The sequence below is a fragment of the Macrotis lagotis genome, chromosome 4, assembly GCF_037893015.1.
Source record: "Macrotis lagotis isolate mMagLag1 chromosome 4, bilby.v1.9.chrom.fasta, whole genome shotgun sequence".
Classification (NCBI taxonomy): Eukaryota; Metazoa; Chordata; class Mammalia; order Peramelemorphia; family Peramelidae; genus Macrotis; species Macrotis lagotis.
The window spans coordinates 64,122,942-64,146,077 of NC_133661.1; the positions used below are offsets into that span (position 1 = coordinate 64,122,942).

Below are 23,136 nucleotides of genomic sequence, written 5' to 3' on the forward strand. Positions count from 1 at the left end.
CCTAAATACTCCCAGGATATAGAAAACTCAATTGACCAACTCCCAGACCTCGAAATATTTTGTTGGGTTTCTCATCTCTATTCTCTCACCTTCTCTGTCCAAGGATGGACTGGTCCTTCAGCTTGAATGCATGTTAGAGCCCAGAGGGGTAACAGAGAGAGGGAAAATGTATCCCCCCCTCTGTGAAAGGAGCTGGGGAATAAAGAGTAGTGAAATCAGGGGCCTTGTATCTGGGATGACTGAAAGGAGGGCCTGGAGGTAGGGGCAAAGGTATAGGTCCCCCAGGGAAGGAGCCAGTTGCCTCAAAATCCTCTGGGGTGAGTTGCCATTGCTTCACTTACCCTTCTGGCTCCCGTCACAAAACCAAGCCTGGACAACATCTTTGTCAAGGCCCAGCTGCTCAGCAATATTGTTAATCTGCTGAAGCATGGGTTTGGGGCACTGCAGAACCATGTTCTCCAAGCTTCCCCCACCTCCATTCTCAATGCTTATGCGTTTCCTCTTTCTGGCTTGTTGAAGGACTGTCTCAGCCTTGCACATCTCCTGAAGGTGGTCATTGTCATCAGCTGCTTCTAGCCACTTCTGTAGCAGAGGTTGGAGGTTACATATGTTCTTGAAGCTAAGTTGTCGGGCCTCAAAACCACAGAGCGTGGTCTGGCTAAAAACTTTCCCAAAGAGTGCCCCCAAGGTGATGCCCACACCAGGCTGGGTATAGCCCAGAGTGATCCTCTTCCGCTTTAGCTCCTTGGCAAACTACTCCAGTTCCTTTGAGGAAGGGGCCTCCTGTAGCTGCTTGTCTCCACTCTCCTCTGGTTTAATGTTGGAGACTGGAGCAGTGGCCGGGGAGCTCTGGGAAGCTGCCTTAGGAAGGGCTCTCAATCCCAGCTCCTGCATCGCCGTTGGGTGCAGCAATCTCCTGTGCAGGTGGAGCCATAATTCCCACATTGGAGTGAGGCTCACAATAGACATTTCTCCCCACATGTCATAGAAATGACATGGGACCATTCCTCACCCATCAGGCCCTGGTTTGATTCCAATCCCTTCAGGCGGGCCTTGAAAGCCTGGACAATTCCACGTAGGCTCTGACCCTCCTGCCCCACCACCCCCAGGGTTGGGGCTCCTATTCAGGAGCCAGGTGTCTGGCTATGCCAATGCTGATTACTGGCAGAGTTAGGACTGGAATCCTCCATTGTCATAACTAATGCTTCCCTTCTTTTAAGTAGTTTCAGAATTGAGTCAATATGACTTTCCATGCCTATTTACATAAGGTTTTGTCCAGGAAATTATTTTTTCATTCAGTTAACAAATAGTGTCTTAGAGGGTTCAAGGTACTATGTTCTTTCTGAAGAAGCAGTGGGAATGCCAGGACAAATGTGGAGATTTATTGGGGTAGAAATTCCAATATTTCATGCTTGCATGTAACAGCTAAGGATTCCTCCCTGGATGCCAGAGACAATTACTGAAAAATTAAGCTGAGCATTATAATCATATCAATTCCCCCAAGTTGGAGAAAATTGCTCTCATAACTTCTGATGGCACCACTGGGAGGTGAAATTAAATGGTAAATGTTAACTTCTCAAGTGTATCTAAGTTTGTAATATTCTAAAGATGAAAATTGGAGATAAACTCTCAGGAAATTTTCATGCTTTTTAGCTGCAAGGCTCAGTACATGTTACTTAACTTCTCTGGGGGTCTCAGTTTCCCCATCTGTAAAATGATGGGTTTGGATCCCATGCCCTCAAATTTCCCTTCTGACTCAAATATATGAGCCTATGATCCTTCCAATGCTTTTTCAGCATTTTACTTTTCTGTCTTTGTTCAATTCCTGTGACCATTCTCTTTTCTTAACCCATGTTTGCCATTTGTCAGCTGGTATCTATAATGTTCCTACTGTCTAAAGTCTTAGAAGGGCATGGACTGTTTCTATTTAACCTTGTTTATAAGTATATAGTATGACATCACTCTGGGGTCAGTCATTGACTATTATTTGATCATATGATGATGAACGGTACTCTTTGTGTTGGTATTGATGATGAGAAGGTTGAAGGTGATGATGGCAGATTTTCAATGAAAAACAATACTCTTCAAATATCATTGTTTCAAGTAAACTAAGAGATCAGCTTCCAGTTACATCCTCTCATATCTCTCACAGCCCCTTGGATGCTACAATATTGTTCCAAATATTTGCTGATCGTTGAATAATGAATAAGCATTTTTAAAATGATTTATTATGTTCTAGGTACTGTTCTAAGTGATGGATATATAAAGACAAAAAAATACTTTCTTCTTTCAGGGAACTCATAGTGTAAGTGTAGAGCTTATGGTTTGAAGGACTGACTCTGTATCAGAGTTGGGAGAGTGGTTCATGGCAGGAAATATTCTTATAGTCATATGAGACAATAAAGAGCTTCTTTTAGGGCAGGTTTATTGTCACCTAACCTGTATCCTCCTGCACACCTAACAAATCGTCAAATGCATAAGAGGTGACTAAACTGTTTTGAATGGAATTGATAGAATGATAGTTTACTGCTTTTAGTTATTTCAAATTTTACTTTTTGCTTAGCACTGAAACTGGAAGGACAGTTCTGAGAAGGAAAGTTATTTGGACTTAAAACATTATTTGTACGAAATAAGAATAAATAAATAAATAAATAAATGAGAAAAAAGGAGTAAATGAAGTTGTTTTGGTAGAGACATGAGGAGCTTAACAATGGCGTCTGTAAAGGATTGAGTATTGAAGGAGAAAAGGCAGGAGATTTTAAAGATATCAGCTCCTGGAAAAACTTTTTTACTTTAATTCAAACTGTCAGTCCAAAACACTCCCTGAGGCTTCCATTGGGCCAGAAGAACATCTAGACCCTTCAACCAAATTTTCTTTCAACTTTTAGAGATAGCAATGTTTTGTGACCATGAAAACCCACAGAGTTTACAATTTCAGCAATTATTACCCATGAAGTATTGTCCACTTTAAAAGTACAAAAAGACCATAAACGACCAGAATTACTAATTTTTTTTCCAAAGAAAGGACTCGATTGGAGTTGCTTCCCTGACATAATAGTTGAATCTACCTATGTATCCCTTAGGGACCCCTGGGCTCAGTTAATAGGCAATTTCCAAGAACATGAGAATATGCTTTAGAATTAGGACAACCTTGAGGATAAATGCTCTGTATCTTTCTCTAATCTCTGAATGCTTATTACATGTCTGGTAATTTTTCTACAGCAGGTTTAATAGTATCTTAGGGCTTTGTTCATTATAATACCATGATCCAGGTTCTCACTGAGTGAAGGCAGAGGAGGGTTGAAAATAATTGACCAGGTTTAGTTAGGGAACTTTTTACTTTAGCTTTAATGATATTGAATTTCTAGGGACTCATGGAAACTTGCAGTTACATGTTTGGCAGGATGTCATGAAAGGTCTGTTAGAGGACAAGAGGATAAAAGGATGGGAGAAAAGAAATGACAGTTACCAATACTTTTCTAGTGCCCTTAAATCAAATAACAAAGGGACTGTGAAAAGGTTTGTGAGATAATGTAATGAGTTTCACACTCAACTCTCGTATCACAGACTACTTGGATTCAATGTTGAGGATGGATGAAGCTCCACTGAGGACCTGCCCTGTAAACAGAGCAGGGATTTTTTAAGTATTAGATTAAAGCAGAATATCAAAACAATTAAACAAAAATCACTCAGTAAGATCATTTTCAGTCTCTATACATAAATGAGCAGTATCTCCCACACAATCATATGCCAATGGAGAAGAGAACAAATCCCTGGAAAATCACATTTTGAAATAAGGAGAAATGTCAGTATTGTACATTCTATTTTGAACAGTTGGCTGTTTCTCACTGTTGTTGTTGACTTGCTGCTGTTCCTTGTTGTGATCCTGAAATTCTGTGTTGCTGGTGTTGTCATCTACTATCTTCCAAAACTGCTGTTCACTGTTAATCTGCTTCACTGATGCTTCTGTAGACTTCTCATACTACTATTGCCACAACTGTTGCTTCTTATCATCACTTTGCAAAGTAAGACCACCCTAGTCATCATGCCTCAGGATCAGTCAATGCATTCTGAACTTTATTGGTAATTGGTCTCTTGGCTCAGTTCTATCTGGTGGGCAAAAGGGCTGCCCAAGAAGAGGAACACTTTTATCCCCTTTCTTTTGACTTTTCTTCTCCTTAAGTGAACTCCAGTAAATAGAATCTACCCAAACTCCAATGCACCTCAAGATGGCACTAGAAATATTAGAAGAGAATATAGCACAAATTAGTGACCTTTACTAGCAAGATCCTAGTTCCCCCTTAAGGAAGATGAGAGTGGGTAAGACTTTTGGTTGACAGAGAAGAAGCCAACTTTTTCTTTTTGCAAGGCAAATAGGGTTAAGTGACTTGCCCAAGGCCACACAGCTAGGTAATTATTAAGTGTCTGAGGCTGGATTTGAACTCAGGTACTAGTCACTCCAGGGCCGGTGCTCTATCCACTGTGCCACCTAGCTGCCCCCAAGAAGCCAACTTTTTAATGAGATAACCCATTATTTCCAAGCTTCTTGAACCCTTTGTTCTAGTTAGGTCAGTGTCTTCTTTTGTCTATGAATGTGTTTTATTTGCAAGTTATCTTTATTCATGATGGCACCTATCCCTTTCTGAAGGTCTCCTCTGCCTGGTCTATGCATCCAAATCATACACCTACTTTAAGGTCCAGTTCACATCTCTTTCTCATTCTTCTGAATTCTTCTAGTACTAGTCACTCTTTGACTTAGTGATCACTTTCTTCAATTGTTACTTAACTTTTTCATTCATATATATATATATATATACACTTATATGCATAACTCTCACCAACAATATGGTCAATTCTTGGAAGTGTGGGATCATTCATTCCTTTCAAATCTGCACTGCTCATAGTAGGGCAGTTTAGGGCCCAATGAATAGCATGCTGGATCTGTAGTCAGGAAGACTCATCTTCCTGAATGCAAATACCAGCTGTGAGACTCTGGGATAAGTCACTTAACCCTGTTTGCCTCAGTTTCCTCATCTATAACATGAATAAGAGAAGGAAATAGCAAACCACTGCAGTACCCCTGCAAATAAAACCACAATTGGGACCACGAAGATTTGGATATGACTGAAATAACTGTAGAACTACAAACTGTCTAGTAGGCATTCAATAAATACCATGACAAATGAATGAATGAAAGTTCAACTATGAAGGAACCAGAAGTATTCTAAGAAACTTAGCTTGTCAAATCAGTAATAGCATCTACTGAGCAATTATTATGTATAGAATCCTGATCATCTAAATCTCTAAGCTTTTTTAGTTCCCTTAAACATGTGGCATTACTGCACTTTGTCCTGAGAATATTTGAGTTGATTCATTTTTATTAATCATCTCACACTATTTTAGTTAACCAGAGTGAAATTTCATTTACTTCTTGTAAATAAGAGCACTTACAGTTCTGTGCTTTCTGCAGAGAAAGTTGGAGACTTGACCAAAGTCATAAAGCTAGCTAGAGGCATAGTCTAAATTAGAAAGCAGGTTTCCCAGTTCCTAGTGCAATTCAATAATTTTTCAGTCATTTACTGGAGTGGCTTGCCATTTCCTTCTCCAGTTCATTTTACAAATGAGGAACTGAAACACATAGGAGTTTAAAGGATTTGCTCAGGGTCACATAGCTAGGAAGTATTTGAGATTAAATTTGAATTCACAAAGATGAGTCTTCCTGATTTACTGTACCAATTAGCTGCTCCCTTTCTGCCACACCATGATAAATTTCTGACTTCTTGTTAAGAAAACAGCAAACATTTATTTATGACCTACTAGGATCAACAGACACACAACAATAGGCACAAAATTAAATTCTTTTCTTCAAGGAGATTACATTGTTTTGGGGATGGAGAGGACATAGAACAGGTACATAAGTAAGCAAATGGAAAGTATATATCAAGCAGTATAAAATGATTTTATTTGGGAGAGATCCAATAACTGAGAACATCAGATGTCATGCAAGTGATAGAGTCATAGTTAGCAAGAAAATTGGAATTTTGTTTGGTGGAGGTGAGGAAAGAGTAAATTTAGCCATGGAAGATCACTTTTGGGAAGCTAGGGAGGTGGGAGAAGGCACATCATGGGTAAACCTCAAAAATATAGTGTTGGGCGGCTAGGCAGCGCAGTGGATAGAGCACCGGCCCTGGAGTCAGGAGTACCTGAGTTCAAATCTGGCCTCAGACACTTAATAATTACCTAGCTGTGTGGCCTTGGGCAAGCCACTTAACCCCATTGCCTTGCAAAAAAAAAAAACAACCTAAAAAAATAGTGTTAAAATAAAAAACAGAAAATATAGATTAAACATGTAGTTTTATTCTCTACAATTTGCCATGAAATTTATAGATAGAGGTCATTATGAGATGATCACCCCATACCAAGAGAGGAGGAATTATTTATCCAAAAACAAAGGTTAAGGGAAATCATTAATCTCCTTGGAGTCTCTGAGGTTTTACAATATTAAGTTCCCCAATTGCTCATCCAGGACTTTTATTCTTATACAATACTATCTGATGAATTTTTACCACTCCCTGGACTTCAAGTAACATGAGGATAGGACAGGTTTTCAGACTTCTTGATCATTTGTCTTCTTCAGTTTATAATTATCTTAGGGGAGATAGGCACTGATCTTGACTTCTTACCTATTCGCAAATGTGAAGTGAATGTTCAGTAATTATAGAAGAAATCAATCCTTTTTTTTTAAAGCCAGGAATATAGTTTGAAATTCTAATTAAACTTTCTCATATATTAAGCAGGTGATTTGAATGGAACAGAGTATACAGGGAGTGACATGAGACAAAAAATTAATGGGAATCAAATTGTTTACAATGCCAATATTTTGTACTTCACCCAGAGGTAACTAGCAACCATTGCAGATTTTGAGGAAAGGAGGTGACATGATAAAATCTGAGTTTTAGGAATATCAGTTTGTTGATTATATGCTGAACGGATTGAAAAAGGGGAATGATTTGATCTAGGGAAACTGTTTAGGAGCCTATGGTAAAAGTCCAGGGAAAAGGTGGTGATGTCTGAATTGGGGGAGTTTTCATGAGTGGAGAGAAAGGAATAAAGGCAGTAATAGGATTGATTAGATTAGACTAGATATTAGGGATAAAGTCAAGGGCAGTTTAGAAGTCATGAAACCTGTATGACTGAATGGATAGTGGCTCCATAAACAGAAATGGAGACATTTGGAAGATGGATGAGTTTTACAATACAAGGATACACACACACACACACACACACACACACACACACACATATATTGAGTTTAAATGTCTGTGTTATTTGAGTGGTGATATACAAGAAGTGGTAAATAATGATGAACTTAGATTCAGGAGCAAGATTAGAATCAGATGTATAATCTTGGAAATCATCTATAGAGATAAAAATTAAACTTACTGGAGTTCAGTGAAAATGAGAATGTTTCAAAACTTTTGGCTTCACATGGTTCTTTGACTGGTCATATTATTCTAAGGGATATTCGTGTCCTCTGCAGTATTTCATTTCTCTGATTTGATACTTCCATAGATGTGTGATCTCTTCAATATGAGAATTCTCTCCAGGGATGGAGATTGTAATCATTTTTCCTGTCTGTCCTGTGTAAATTTTGTGCATATTCTATCATAAATTCTCTCTATGAATTCTGATTACTGAGTTAGGGTCAGTCTCCTGTATATATTGACCTTGACTGGCTGCCAGTGAAACGTGTCATTCATTGGCTATCCCTTACTCTAGCTATATGGTTAAACAGTTTTTTTTTCTGGCTGTACATCATGAAGACTTTCTTTGCATTTCTTTGTCCTGAATGATTCTTCAGTGATAATTTGTTTCAATGGCATAAACCATTCCTTTCTCCATTGTTCGTTGGGTGACTGTCAGTTTTAATTCTCTTGGCACTGAGATATTCCCTGACTCACAGTTTCACTTTCTCTCATCAACATCAGGTATCCCATGGAAATCTGAAAATTCAACCATCTAGGCTGGACAGGCAATATTCAAAAACCTTAGATTCAAATGTTGAGAATGCAAAATACTCAATTGTAGCTCCAGATGAAACTTTAGCTCTTATATTGACAGCCCCTGAGGGAATATGAAGAAAACCTTCTCATATACGGATGGATTATGAATTTTCTAGCAGGCAGTTTAATTCAAAAAAGGATGAACTATATTCTTTCTTTCTTCATTCTGACAATCTCTAGGGAATACCCTTTTATGTTATGCATCATTTGTAGACCCCACACATCCTTCAGCATTCATAAAAATGAAATACAGGAGTCACAACTCAGCTACAGTAACTCAATAGCTGCAGACTATTTAACAGTGATGCAGTGTCTTGAGGTTAATAATAGCTTATAGTCAAAGAGACGCTAAGCCTTCCAAAGCTTTTCTATATATGTTATCTATTTGAGCCTGGCAGGAAAATAGTACATGTCTTATGATCCCCATTTGACAGGTTTAGAAACTGAGACTCAGATACTTACTGAAGGACATATAACTAAGAAGCAGAACTGGTCCTAAGCCAAGCTTGATGCTCCCCTCATTGTACCTCCCTGTCATTGCTGTCTCTCACTTGTGGTAGGCTAACTTCTTGTTAACTATGGATGGGTCCTATGCCTTTTGCCAAAATGTTTGAACTGCAACAGTAGGTACAAACCTAGACTTTAGCATCTCTAGGTGATATCAGATATTCCAAATTTTTTAAGGAGTCCAAAACCAAAGTAAAATTATCATCCAAAAAAAGGCCATTAGTAGGAATACATAATAACAAGCCATTATTCATTCCAGTAAATACTTATTATGCAATATTATTATATTCAGGGCACTGATGTGTATGTTCCATGTATGCAAAACTAATCTAAGACATAGTCCTTGGTCTTGGTGACGGTTATTGAATGAGGCAAAAGACATGGATGACTATAAGAGAGGGAAAAGAGTGTTAAGATCAAATGAGCAGCCCAGGAAACAGGCTCTCTGGGAGATAACCTCCAGCTTAGGGAATGTGAGATAACGCCATAGCAGAGCTAGGACTAATAAGAAGTTAATAAATTGGCTTCACAGGGCAAGTTTTCCTGACTTACCCCAGCCACAGTACCTGCCTGATGCCTTTTCTCCTTCATTATTCCTCTCACTAGGGTCTGGGGATCATGAGACATTTTTTTTAAAGAATAACTATCCTGGAGTGGGGGAGGAAGGATTTCTTCCCACTTCCATCCTATTTGCAGTCTGATATATGGACCTGCTCCATTCAGGATCCTGGTGATCAGGTGAGGGATGGGAGGGGAAGAGATGCACACTGACTGCACTCCCCTACCTTCTAATCCTAATCTAATCCTAGCCCTAACCTTAATTCCACATTAGCCTTCCCCAGTTATGATTCCCTTCTGACTTTCATCTGTACTGTACTCTGAATTTCAACTCTATATTGGCATGGTGGAAAGATCTGTGGATTCTTAGTCATGGTACTGTACCCATTGATTTTAAATCCTATCTCTGTTATTCAGTAGTTATGTGACTGTAAGTGAAAGACCTCACCTCTCAGGGCCCCAGTTCCATCATCTGCAAAATAAGACAATTGGTCTCTTATAGTTCCAAATTTATAATCCTGTGATCTGATTTCATTTCCTTTTATATCCCTTCTATCTACTGGGGTTCATTGATATCTATCTGTCACCTGAAGGCACCAAATCTCATGGCACCATCTTCAAAGCTGCCTATTTGTTCATTTTCTCACACCACATATGTAGGACTGGGAGGAGGAACTGGCATATTTCTTGTCCTCCAAATCTTCTTTTAGAACCTCTTTTCAGAACAGTACCCTCCAACCTGTCAAAATTCTTATTGCTCCCATCTACAGAGTTCTGATCCATTTCCTTACCCCTCAACATGTCTAGTGTCTGACTGATAATCTTATTTGCTATCCTGATTCCCGATTCCTTCAAAAGCCCTGACCTTTCTATTATATATCCTCCTCAACTTCCACAGTCTGTTTCAACCTCAACCATGCATAAGAGTACCCATAACTTAGAAATCCAAATCACCTCCTCTCTCTCTCTCTCCCACTGCCTCCCCCCATCTAAATTTGTTCCAGGTCTTAGAATTCCTACTTAAAACTCTGATCCTTAGTAGACTGTCACTGAAAATAGGATTTGAAGAAGAGGGGTACTTCAGTAGATTCAGTGAAGAAGGTAAGTAAGGTGTATAGTCCAAACATGAATGAAAAGATGAGTGGAGAATCAAGAAAGAACACAAAATTAAAAAAGGAGATAACATCTGGATAGGATGACACTTAGGATATGAAGTGAGTAGTACTATTTGAAAGGTAGATTGAAGGTAGAATGGGAATATCATTATTATCTTTTTGCTGTGTTGAGGGGAAAGTTGAGTTAAAATTTGTAATGTTTTGTTGGAGAGTGGGTTGTTTTACAGAGAATGGGACAACTGTGTTATTTGTAGTTTAGAAGAAAGAAGAGGCTGATAATTGGACCTCCACTGCTATTTTCAGCCCTATGCTGAGTTCACAGGGACATGTCAAAGTCACAACTTCACAAAAACGCAAAGTCTTAGAGTTGGAAGAGATTTCACTGGTCATCTAGACTTCCCTATTCTTATCAATATCACTCACTATAAGATGCCTATGATCACTCACCCTCTGCTTGAGGGCTTCTTATGAGATCTGGCCACATGTGCTGCTATTATCTTCTTTATGCCATAGTAAAACTAGCCCTAAATCTAATCTCTAAGCCCTAATCTCAGCTTCCATTTTGGGTACACAGTCTATGTGGTCCAGTGGAAAGATATGCAGATGCAGAATCATAGTCCCACTCACTGAGTCCTGAAGTAGCTCGCTCCACTTTTGAGTCGCTCTGATTGTAAGAATTTTTCTTAACATCAAGTCTAAGTTTGCTTCTTTACATCTTCTACATTTGGATCCCAATCTAATTTAAGAATCAGTTAGAACAAGTTTAATCTCTTTTAACTAAGGCAACTTTCCAAATGTGTGAAGACAGCAACTGTGTCCCATCTTAGTCTACTCTTCCCCAGGCTTAATAACGCCACTTCCAATTTCTGGTCAACTATCCAAAAGGTCCAGTTATACACACACTTCAAAATATTGTAATTGGATCCATGAAAAGGAACAGTGATGCTGATTAGGGTTCTTCCCACATCTAATCTCACTGTCTTCTCATATTTATCTCAATTCCTATGATAAATTCTCTCTTGGAAAACTGGCTCTGAGCCAAGCCTGGACTCCATACTCCTACAAAGTGTTATTGGGTCACACGTTAATTTCTCTTTCACCTTTACAGGTGATGTTCTAGAGAATCGCATGCTAAAATGTGTGTGTATATGTGTTGTATGTGTACATATGTATGTATTTATGTAGTGCCTGTGTGTGTGTGTGGTATGACAGTGTTCACTGCTTCTGCTTCCAGAGGCCTTAGTGTTCATCCTGACATAGTTAGCAAAGCTTGGAAAACCTCTCTTACATGATGCATCAATGAAAGACGCCATGGAATAGAGTCATTCTTGTGGCAGCATCAAAATGTGTCTTAATTGTGTCATAGCAGTTTACCCTGGAGAGGAGGCTCAAAGGCAGGAGCAGAAACAGATGGAAGGAATTTATTATTGAAAATGAGGGGGAAGGAGGAAGACATGGCTAGAAGTTTTATAGGCAATTCCCTTTATTAATGTTTCTGTGCTAGAGAGTACAGCAAAGCCTGTTGGTGATTTGCAGCTTTTTCCCTTCCCTCTCATATCTCTTATCTCTCTCCTTTTCCTTCTCCAAATGCAAGAAAGCCTCAATAGGCTTGAAAATTACCTTGAAAATGTCCAGTAAATGTCAATGTAAATTAGTTTCACTTCCAGCTCTTCCCATACTATAGTAGTGACACTGAGAACAGTGCTGAAGGATGACATTCATCATAACATTTGGGGAGCTTTAAAAAAAAGTTGATCCAGAAAATGTATTGATGGGCCCCCCTCATCTCCTTATACTGAGACAATGAGACAATGTGAATTCACACAGAATTTTTCCTGTGCCTGGAATGAATTTTCTCTTCACCTTTGCCTCTTAGAATTCCTAACTTCCTTTGGTTCATATGACACCTTCTATATGAAATCTCTTCTGCTTTCCTCAGTTGTTAACTATTCCCCATACCACAAACCTCATATTTGCTGTGTATATACATTGATATGTATACTTTCTATTTCCCCTAATAGCATATTAATTTTATAACGGCAGGAATCTTTCTATTCTCCCTCCCTCCCTCCCTCCCTCCCTCCCTTCCTTCCTTCCTTCCTTCCTTCCTTCCTTCCTTCCTCCCTCCCTCTCTTCCTTCCTTCCTTCCTTCCTTCCTTCCTTCCTTCCTTCCTTCCTTCCTTCCTCCCTCCCTCTCTTCCTTCCTTCCTTCCTTCCTTCCTTCCTTCCTTCCTTCCTTCCTTCCTTCCTTCCTTCCTTCCTTCCTTCCTTCCTTCCCCTTCCTCCCTTTCCTCCCTACCCTGCCTCCTCTCCTGCCTCTCTTCCTTCCCTCCTCTCCCTCTCCCTCCATCTCTCCCTCCCTCCTTCCTTTCTTCCCTCTCTCTCTACTTTCTTTCTCTTCTTCCTTCCTTTCTTTCTCTTCTTCCCTCCCTCCCTCTTTCCTTCCTTCCTTCCTTCCTTCCTTCCTTCCTGCTTTCCTTCTACTTTTCCTTTATCTTAATTTGTCTATCAATTATTTTTGTCATTGTATTCCCAATATTTGTTGGCTTATTATGTGAAACGTAGCATCTTTCATGCTATAAGGCTATAAGGCACACGAATTCCATTCCATAGTTCCTTCCCATCTCTACTTCTAAATGGCCTGTTTCAATTCAAGAAAATTGAGTCAACTACATACAAAGTAGAGGAGCCCTGTGGTATGGTAGATAAAAGACAAATATTTGGAGTCATGAAGACCTGGCTTCTGCCAAATAATAGAAAGATAGCTAACTTTCCAGTACCATAGATAAGTAAAGTCAAATAGTATTTATTATAAACCTAATATATACCAGGGAAGCTGGGATGTATAGTGGATAGAATGCCAGACCTGGAGTCAGAAAGACTCATCTTCCTGATTTCAAATCTGGCCCTAGACACTTACTAGCTGGGCAAGTCACTTAAGCTTGTATGCCTCAGTTTCCTCATCTGTAAAATGGGCTGGAAAAGGAAATGGCAAATCACTTCGGTATCTTTGGCAAGAAATTCGCAAATGGGGTCACAAACAGACTAAAATGAATGAACAACAAAATATGTGAAGCACTGTGCAAAGCACTCATTGATAAAATTTAGTCCTAGAGTCAATACAGAGTTCCTGGAGTTTCCTGAGTAGGGTCTACATGCTCAGATCTGCCTTTTTGGAAAATCCCAATAAAAGCTATGTGGGGTATATATCAGAATGAGAAGAGACTTGAAGCAAGAAGACAGATGAGAAGATAATCCCAATAATCAAGGAGATTAGGGCCTTAACTAGAGTGGTGCTTGGATAAATAGAAAATAGAGAACAGGTGTAAGAAAAAGCTATGGCCACTGGGGAGGCAGTTAGGTGGTTCAATAGAGCACCAGCCCTGGAGTCAGGAGGACCTGAGTTCAAATCCTGTTTCAGACACTTAATAATGACCTAACTGTGTGACCTTGGGCAAGTCGCTTAACCACATTGCCTTGCAAAAACAAAACAAAAGTTATGACAACTAATTGTGTTATGTTGATGGGGTGTGAGAGAGAGGAAGAAGTTGAAGATGGGACAGAATTGAAAAACAAGGTGAATATAAACCTTTTAATAGTAACGAAGTTTGTTGACTGGGTGAGTGCATAGAAGGATAATGCAGGTGGGAAGGAGATAACTAGGACCTGCTTTCTATTAGGAGCTGTGTTTTGTGTTTCAAAAATCTTATTTAATCTCATAACAATCCTATGAGGAAGTAGATATTATTATTGTTATTGTTATTATTTTCATCATACCCTGAGAAAACCGAGAATGTTTTCATCCCCATTTTGTACCTGAGAAAACAGAAATGGTTAAGTGATAAGACTGCACAACCAAGAAGTGTGTAAGGTCTGATTTGAACTCAGTTCTTCCAACTCCAGGCTCAGTTCTTTGTCCTCTTTGCTACCTGGTGACCTCCAGTCTCATGATATTTATGAGATCCCATCAAGACTTGTGAAGCTTCTATTGATAAAGGTTAGTTAGGATACATCTGCCTTGAGAGGTCTGCGTGAGACCATGAGACTCTATGAGACGCTAAAGGGTGAACTTGGGGGCTTACATAGCTGAGAGAGGAGGGTGAGTATTGAGGGATAGGGGTAGATATGGCTGTGTTGGAAAGAAACTCAACAATTGGCCATTTCTCACCTATTCCCTCCCCTGGCAGATGCTACTTATCTTCCCACCTGGTTGATCAAACCCCCTTTGACATCAAACTATGGCCCCTGAGGGGAGGCTGTGTCCCTCTAACCCATCCCCAATTTAAGAGACCACTGTTATTTTTTTTTAAGTTTTTGCAAGGAAATTGCGTTAAGTGGCTTGCTGAAGGCCACACAGCTAGGTAATTATTAAGTGTCTGAGGTCGGATTTGAACTCAGGTACTGCTGACTCCAGGGCCTGTGCTCTATCCACTGTGCCACCTAGCCACCCCTGAGACCACTGTTCTAATGCATTTCTCATGTGGAACTGTGAATGATAGCTATTTGATCTTGTTTCACATCTCCCTAGAAGGTTTTGGTCTCCATGAAAGCAAACACTGTTTTGTGGAAACTCTCTCTGACATGATCTGAACACAGTAGGTGTTTAACAAAAGTATGAATAGATAAGCAGGTATTATTATCATCTCCATTTCAGAGTCGGGAAACAGAGATAAGAGCACACATTAAGTGGCAGAGTGGACGCTAGAACTTGTCTCTTAATGGGAAAAGCAGGTTTTTTCCCATTACACCATGATGTCTCTCTAGAGTGTCTGCCCTATATCAGACTTAGACTAAGGGTTACATTTTCATGGCCAGAGCAGTGAGAACTCTGAGGCATTCATGATTCAACCCAACCTGTAATCTCCAGAGTCTTCTATCCTCAGTATTCACAGAGCCAATTTAACAGCTTCAGGGGGACTTCCAGCAACTTGCTTATCATCTATCGGGGACAATCCAGGCCAGAGCCATAAGGGAGCACATGAGAGATTCTAGGGATAATACCTGAAGTGGGTTCTCTATAGAGATCTGTCATCTGTGATTTGCTGACTTGGAAGTCTTTTTAACAGGCTTCCATTGCCCTTGAAGAGTCATTACCATTGTATTCATAAGGATGCCCCCCTTATTCCTGACCTGGACTTGTCATTGGTGTGATTTAAAAAAAAAACAAAGGGAAAAAACCTCATCATGAGAAATGTCCATGGCTACAGATGGGGATTCATGAACAATTGTTGTCATACTGAAATTAACCTAGTCAGTGCTGATGATTAACCCTTCTAATCAATGGCCACGCAGCAGTCCCCAAGTAAATACTTGCTGACTGTCTGAACCTGAGGGTCACCTAGCTGGCACCTTGTTTACACTGAGCTAGCTCTGATTATTGCCCATCTTCATCTTTGCCAAGCCAATATCCCAGCGGCTGATCCCTGGAACGTTCTTTTATTTTTAAACTGAGAGTCTGTTGAGGAACCCTACTGCTGAGCAGATCCAATTTGGGTTATCTTCTGCAAGAATACAATTTAACTAGGGCTTTCTGCTATTTGATATGAAAATGTTTAAGAATTTAGAAAACAGGCAAGTGACAGGCCCAGATTTTTGCACTGTATTGTTTCCTTCCTTGTCGTACAGATTTATTTGAAACTAGATTTAACAACCAGACTCTGAATGAATCATTTAATTAATCCTTGTAGGCATCAGTATTCTTATCTTTAAAGGAAGAGGAGCTTCTGAGGAGCTTCCTGGTCCCCATGCTTCAGGATTCTAAGACAGTAGTGGGGAAACCCTTTTTTTTTCTTGCTACGGGATGTTTAGATATTTACAAAATGATTTTTTTCTGCTATATTTGGTCAAACATTTAATTTATTCAACCCTAAAAATCTTCTATATTTATTGAATTTCGAGTCCCACCTGTGATTGCCATGGCATCATCAAACCAAAAGATTTCTTGAGCCTTCAGTGAGACGTTCCCTGCCCCATTTCCTAGAGAAAATATTAAGTATATTAAAAAGATAAACTGATTTTTCTAGCCCAATTCCTTCACATAATTTGAGTTAGGAAATTTATCTCATTGTTCTATGAATCAATAAAGTGACCACTATGTACTAAGTGCTTCCTTAGGCTTTGGAGTAACATTTTTTTTAAAGTTTCTGCCCCCAGAGAATTTATTCCCTAGTAGGGGAAACAACTTTTACTAATATGCAAATTCAAATTATATGCAAAGTAATTATGAGACAATTTCAATTTGGGGGACATATTAATAGTTCATGTATAAAGATTTATATAGGAATTATCATTTGAAATGAGCTTTGAAGGAAGGAGAGTGTCACATAAAGTAAAATTAAAGAAGGACTTCATTCAAGGCATGGTAGATAGATTGCAATAATACAGAAATGAGAGGATAGATTTTTAGATATGAAGAACATTGGATACAAAGTTGAGTGATTCAGAACTGATAAACTTTCTAAGGATAACTGTAATCAGACTGTGAAGGGCTTTGAATACCAAACAGTTCGTATATTATTCTAGAAGCAATAGGGAGTCACTGGAGTTTATTGATTTAAAAAATATTATTTTATTGTTAAAGCAATGGGGTTAAGTGACATGCCCAATGTCACAAAGCTAGATAATTATTAAGTGTCTGAGGTTAGATGTGAACTCAGGTTCTCTTGACTCCTAGGTCGGTACTCTATGTCACTTCCCTAGCTTATTGATTATAGTGGAGTGACATTGTTGAATCCAAGGTTTAGGGAAACTATTTTGACGTTGGTATGGAAAATAAACTGGGGAGGATAGAATCGTGAGGCAGAGTGACCAATTGTAGTACCATTGCATAGTAGAGAGAAGAGTTTGATGTGTGAATAGAGAGAAGATGACAGATTGGAAAGATGTCATGAGGGGGGGAATCAACCAACCTTAGCAACAAACTGATTACAGAGGTGAGGGAAGATGATGAATTGAGGATATCTGTAGCTGCCAGGTGGATGTGTACTTGTCACAATTGGGGAGTTTAGAAAAATGGGATTGGGGAAAAGGTAATTGGTTCTCTTTGGACCTGACAGGCAATTTGCAATGCAAGATTAGAGCTAGGGGAAAGACTAAAAATAGATAGATCTAAGAATCAACCACCTAGAGATAATTCAACTCATGGGAGATGATGAGATTGGTGAGTAAGACTATGTGTGCATAAAAGAGAACCCAGGACAAAGGCTAGGGCAATCGAAGGGGCAGGACATGGATTATAAATACAAAAAAGGATATAAAGAATAATCAGACAAGAGAGAACTAAGAGATTCACTATCATGAAAACTCTAAGAGCAGAGAATATCCAGTAAATCATAGAGGTCAACAGTGTCAAATACTGCAAAGAGGTTAAGAAGAATGAGGGTTGAGAAAAAACTCATTCTATTTGTCAATTAGAGATGATTTGTTACTTTGACTATAACAGTTTCAGTTGAGTGATGAGGTTAGAAACTAGAAGGCAAGAAGTTTCCAAATGAACTAGAGGGGAGAAAATAGAGGTAAAGATGTCACTAGTTTTTTAAGAAATTTGGCAGGGAAGGGAGGGAAAATTATAGGGCAATAGCTTTAGGACAAAACATGATCAGATAAAGAGTTTTCTTTTAAATTATGGAGATTTTGGATGGAAGAAAGTGACTGCAAATAGAGAGTAGAGAGTGAAAATTTTGTGGGGAGTAATTGTGTGAACAATCTAATGGAGGAGAAAGGAGGGGATTGGGTCAAGGATTCAAATAGAGATCTTGGTCAAGGAGATGGATCACCTCTTCATCCAAAACTGGAATAGAGGATGAGGTAGTAGAGAGTGAACTTGGGATAATAAAGGAATTGGGAGGAAAAGAAGGAGAAATAGGTAAACTCTTTCTTGGGAGATTTCCTTTTTGGAGGGAGTAGGTGAAGTAGATGTCTTCACTTTCATGGAGAACATTTAGAGCCAGAAAATTAGTATACAGTCTTAAGGCTGATGTAATTGCGAGGTCATGCAACATCCTAAGCAACTCAATTTATTGCTAGACTGAAACCCACTCTACAGACACTCTACAGAACTATATCTAACTGTGCTAGATGAAGATTGTTTTTACAGACTTTCATCATAGTTTTCATTGTATTTGTACAATTACATGGTGTTTGAAGCAGGGTATTAATGGAGACAAGAAAGATTTTCCACATACTCATAAGGGTATACTTCTCAATAGGTTACCTTACCACCAGTGGGGGAGAGACATATATAGATAGGAATATATGTGCTCAGAAAACACATATAGGGAGCATGTATGGCTTAGACAATTCATACTACTGAAACTGTAGAACCTCTGATGTCTAATGGTTACTTCATCATATGGTTTTTGATGCTTTCTTCTGGGTTTCTTAATACTATGTTGAGTATCCCTACGGTGCTAAAACCTATTGCTGCTTATTAGTGTTTGAATATTTTGTATCTTTGCTATGAGGGCAAAGGTCTTTTAGTTTTTAACTTCCAGGGAACTCTCTCTGTTCTTTTTGTGATGCAGACCTCAGTCAGATATTCCTAGCCAGCTATTTATAGGAGCTTTTAGGCATTAAATCTGTATTTTGGGTCATTTATCCTAAATTCTTATTGGACATGAATGAGAAAATTCCTCATTTTTCTCCCGTAACTCTTCTATTTCCCTCATACCACCTGTGGTTTGTCACATATTGAGAATATTGAAAGAAACTGTGACCTTTCACATTCCTTGACTCCCTGTGATTTCCTCCCTCCTGTGGTTTTCAATTGTGAAAAATCTGAGGAACTTTTCAATGTTCCTAGATCTTCTATGTTCTAGAACTATCCACACATTCAACAACACTGTCTCTCTAATTTCACGTGAAAATATACTCAGGACATAACACATCCATTAATACTTTGTTTGCATAGTATGAGCAGAGTTCCCAACCCTTTCTCTCAGACAACTAATCAATATTAACTGAGTTTGAAGTTACTTCCAGATTTTTCCAAATACCCCTTAAAAACTGCAAATTTCTTCTTTTACAATGCTACAAAATTATGATCTTGTGAAGGAAATCTTCAGCAAAGGGAAAAATTATATATTTTGCTTCTTAGGTACTACAGCATCTTTAACTCTTGAGTATTCAATATTCAATAAATGTTTGTTCATTGATTCACTCTTTTTTTTTTTTTTTTTGCAAGGCAAACGGGGTTAAGTGGCTTGCCCAAGGCCACACAGCTAGGTCATTATTAAGTGTCTGAGACCGGATTTGAACCCAGGTACTCCTGACTCCAGGACAGGTGCTTTATCCACTGTGCCACCTAGCTGCCCCCATTGATTCACTCTTTATGAACATCTCTTTTCCCTATCCTCTTTTCTTTTAATCAGTACGCCGTTCTAAAGCTGCAGATGAAGAACGGAGACGAAAAGCTCAGAGAGCCCGGGATGAATACCGTCGACACTCACTCCGAGCGATTCAGAAAGGGACAGTTGCTGGTCTCAGCAACATGTTCCAAGAAATTAGCTTGTACAATGAGCAGGAGGCAAAGCTCAATAACCACCATCCTAGCCCCACTCCGCCAAAGTCCCTCCTTGTCCCAGTTAGGTGAGTATCAGTCAACCAATTAATTAAACTAGCATTTTTAAGACTTTATTTATACTAGACATTGTTCTAAGTGACAGGCATACAAGACTGCAACAAAACAACTTTTGTCTTTAGGGTGCTTAATTCTAGTGGAGGAAACATAACAGACAGTCCAAGCAAATCTGTTGTTGATTGAATCCATTGTCACTTCTTTTCCTCACATATTTTACTTACTAGGGATTTCCAAAATCTTTGCTTTTAATTTGAAATATCTGCAATGAAAAGATTTGTCTGTAGCACAGATCAAAAATATCCTTCATTTAAAGAAAGTATTGTTTGGATATGTGTCATTCACAGTCTGTCTGCTAAAAAATGAAGGCTTTTTCAGAAGACAGCCTTCCATTAACAGGGAATGAATAAAATGAGAGACAAACTGGCTATGGTTTAAAGTAAGACTTATAATAGTGTAAGATATGGTTCACCAGTTTAGAAATAAGTACTTCACTACTTGTGGAAACTGTTTTTTTGAAATGTGTCAAGCTCTAGTGTATCCATTGCATATCAGAATTTTTCCCTGATAGGTCTGATATCTTTTGAGTTCTTAATAAAAACTGATCCTTCATCTTTCTCCCAAATAAACCTGAAATGCCCTAATGAAATATATTCAGGACTAGCTGTTGCTTTGTATAGTTATCCAACCCTCCTTTGGGATATAGAACAATTACATAAATGTGATGACCAAGACAGTTCAGGCAGTATATGGAATTAGAACTTAATATCCTGGCAATGAAAGTTGGACAATTCCCTTATCATTCCCCAGCCTCTGTCTGTTCCATCTTGCCAGTGTCAGTCACTGTGGCTATAATGTGTAATTGGGGAGTAAACTCAGAGGGACTTGCAACTCTCTCTGAATTTGGCTTTGATGGGTAATCTTTTTGACTGACTGGGCTGAGATGCAGAAACTCACTGCTAACATGAACTGAAATTCCCAACTCAATGAAGAATCAAAGTGAGCCATTTGAAGAGATAGCAGATTCTTGGACCTTGCCAGGCTGCTGACCGGCCACTTGTCAGAGCAGTCTTTCATATGTTTTTTTCATTTTTGTGAGATGCTTAAATCATTTTGACTTCATAGAGAGAGAAATAGAAATACTAATGAAGGTAGTAAATTTCAAAGACAAGTAGCTGTAGGATTAGAAAGCAGTCTCGACTCTCACTAAATTAGCACTCTGGCTATGGAGCACCATATTTAGTAAAGCATTAGTGATTTCTTCCTCATTCCTGTAGTTGAAGAGAGGCTTTCAGAAGAATGTGATGTTATATCATGGTGCTAGATGTTCATTTCCCTTAACCTTTTCAGTATAACTCAAATATGTCATCACTCAAGTACATTATGGTTTCTTTATCATTTTGTTGTCTTTAGGGGATCTTTCTTCAAGACGATATGCTGTTCTAAGAACCACAGCCGTTGTTGGAGGAAATAAATCTCTTAATTCCTTTTCTACCTCTCATTCTTAATTCAAATTTTTGTTATATAAAGTATAATTGGTAATGATTACTTTTTTTCTTGGTGGGGAAAGCAAGAAGGTGAGATAAGGTGGGATGGTGTAGAATAAAGGTGCTTTAAAAAATAAATCAATCCATTCTTTTTTTAAAAAAGTTTTATTGATGCCTTTTCTTTTTTTACATCATAGTTATTTCAAGATATACTTCACCTGCTCCCCAAGAGAATCGTTTCTTGCAACAAATAAGAAATCTTTTGACCAAAGCTGGTACAGCATCCACATCCAATGACTTCCCCATCTCACATTTCTTATAGCCCCAGTTACCTTTTCCAATTACTTTCAGTGACATAACAACCATTATCATGTGCTTTGTTCAACAAATTTTTCTTCCCTTGTTCAGCAACAGTCCATAAGAATTACTCTTTCATTCATTGAATCTTCACTGTGATTTATTCCTCTGAGAATTAAATTTAATGTTTATTTCTTTGTTCATTCACTCATTCATTTATCCATTTTTTCTTGATATGTTTTGTTTTTCTATCATCTTCATTTCCCAAACTTAGAGAGTTATCTTTTGTAACAAAATATGATAAAAGGGAAAAAAAATCAACATTTCCATTCCTATAGTTTCTCACTTCTCCAGTGAAGAAAGAGTTGTGATTATTTTATCTCTGGTAATTAAAATTATAAAACATTAATTTCTTTGTTGTTGTTCTTTGTCATCACCATTGTTGATATAGTTTTCTTACTCTGTTTATTTCACTTTACATCAGTTCACATGTTTTTTTCATGCTTCTCTGCATCCATCATGCTCATTTTATTTAATAGCATGTTTAATTGTATTTATTTCCCCAATTTATTTTTAATTCTACTGCCCCCAGTTGCAATCAGTGAAAATGTAGGAAATTAATATTAATAGCAAGAAGAGAGGCATTTCATTTGGAATGCTATTCCTTAATATATTCCAAACACAAGGAATTTTTTTGTATATTTTTATGTTTAGAAAAATTTTGCTTTTGCTATATGACTGAAAATTAGAGTTCATTGAAGTTTGTTGATTCTCAGTGAATGAGCTATGCTCCACATTGCTGCCTATCTCTTGTTTTTGACAGGGTCTGGGAACGGCCCCTTCGTCCAGTATCTAGAGATGTCATCATTCGCTGGTTTAAGGAAGAACAATTACCCCGCAGAGCTGGCTTTGAGAGAAACACCAAATCTATTGCCTCTTGGTTTCATGGTAGGAATGTTGTGCATTTCCTGAAGGAACTACTTAATATTGACTCTGTTCCTATGTATGAGCAAAAATGGATTGATGGAAAAATTCTTAAATAATGACAAGGTAGAAGAATATCTGAAATAGCCTGGTTTTCTTTTCAATATGAGAAGGCAGAGCTTCAAAGGTTAAAATTACTGTATTGGAAAAGGTGGAAAGCCATGATTTTGTCTAAAGATGCATTTTCTGTCATCTTAGAAAGTTACCTCAATATCTCATGGTATGACCAAAATTCTGACCAGTATCCTCATTGGAATTTGGAGGGAAGATAACCCAAAGAGAGTGCAAGAGATTAAGAATCCCAGTAGTAGAGGTCAGGAGAAAAATGGGAGGGGACAGGTAACCTCTTTCTTTCTTTCTGAATACCAACTCAGTCTTAGTCTCCTCTCTATATCCTCTGCCCTCCGCTTCCCCTCTTCATTCTGAAACCTTCCTCTGTTGTTAGCTCTTCTTCATCCTTAATATCTTTTTCTCATATTTTTGACTTCTGGTGCTCATTGAAAAAATTCTCTGGGCACTCTCTATAAAACTGGAAGCTTCCATCAGATTCT

The 23,136-nt window shown here is 38.5% G+C and overlaps 1 protein-coding gene and 1 pseudogene across 1 annotated transcript in view; one reads left to right on the forward strand and one right to left on the reverse strand.

Moving 5' to 3' along the window:
* Positions 1–23,136, forward strand: part of SH2D4B (SH2 domain containing 4B) — a 213,153-nt gene that overhangs the window by 98,086 nt on the left and 91,931 nt on the right. Inside the window, exons 6-7 of the mRNA XM_074231863.1 lie at positions 19,612–19,828; positions 22,425–22,549. Coding sequence (XP_074087964.1) covers positions 19,612–19,828; positions 22,425–22,549 — 342 coding nt within the window. The remainder of the gene's footprint in view (positions 1–19,611; positions 19,829–22,424; positions 22,550–23,136) is intronic.
* Positions 118–4,902, reverse strand: LOC141520447 (POU domain, class 5, transcription factor 1 pseudogene; annotated as a pseudogene).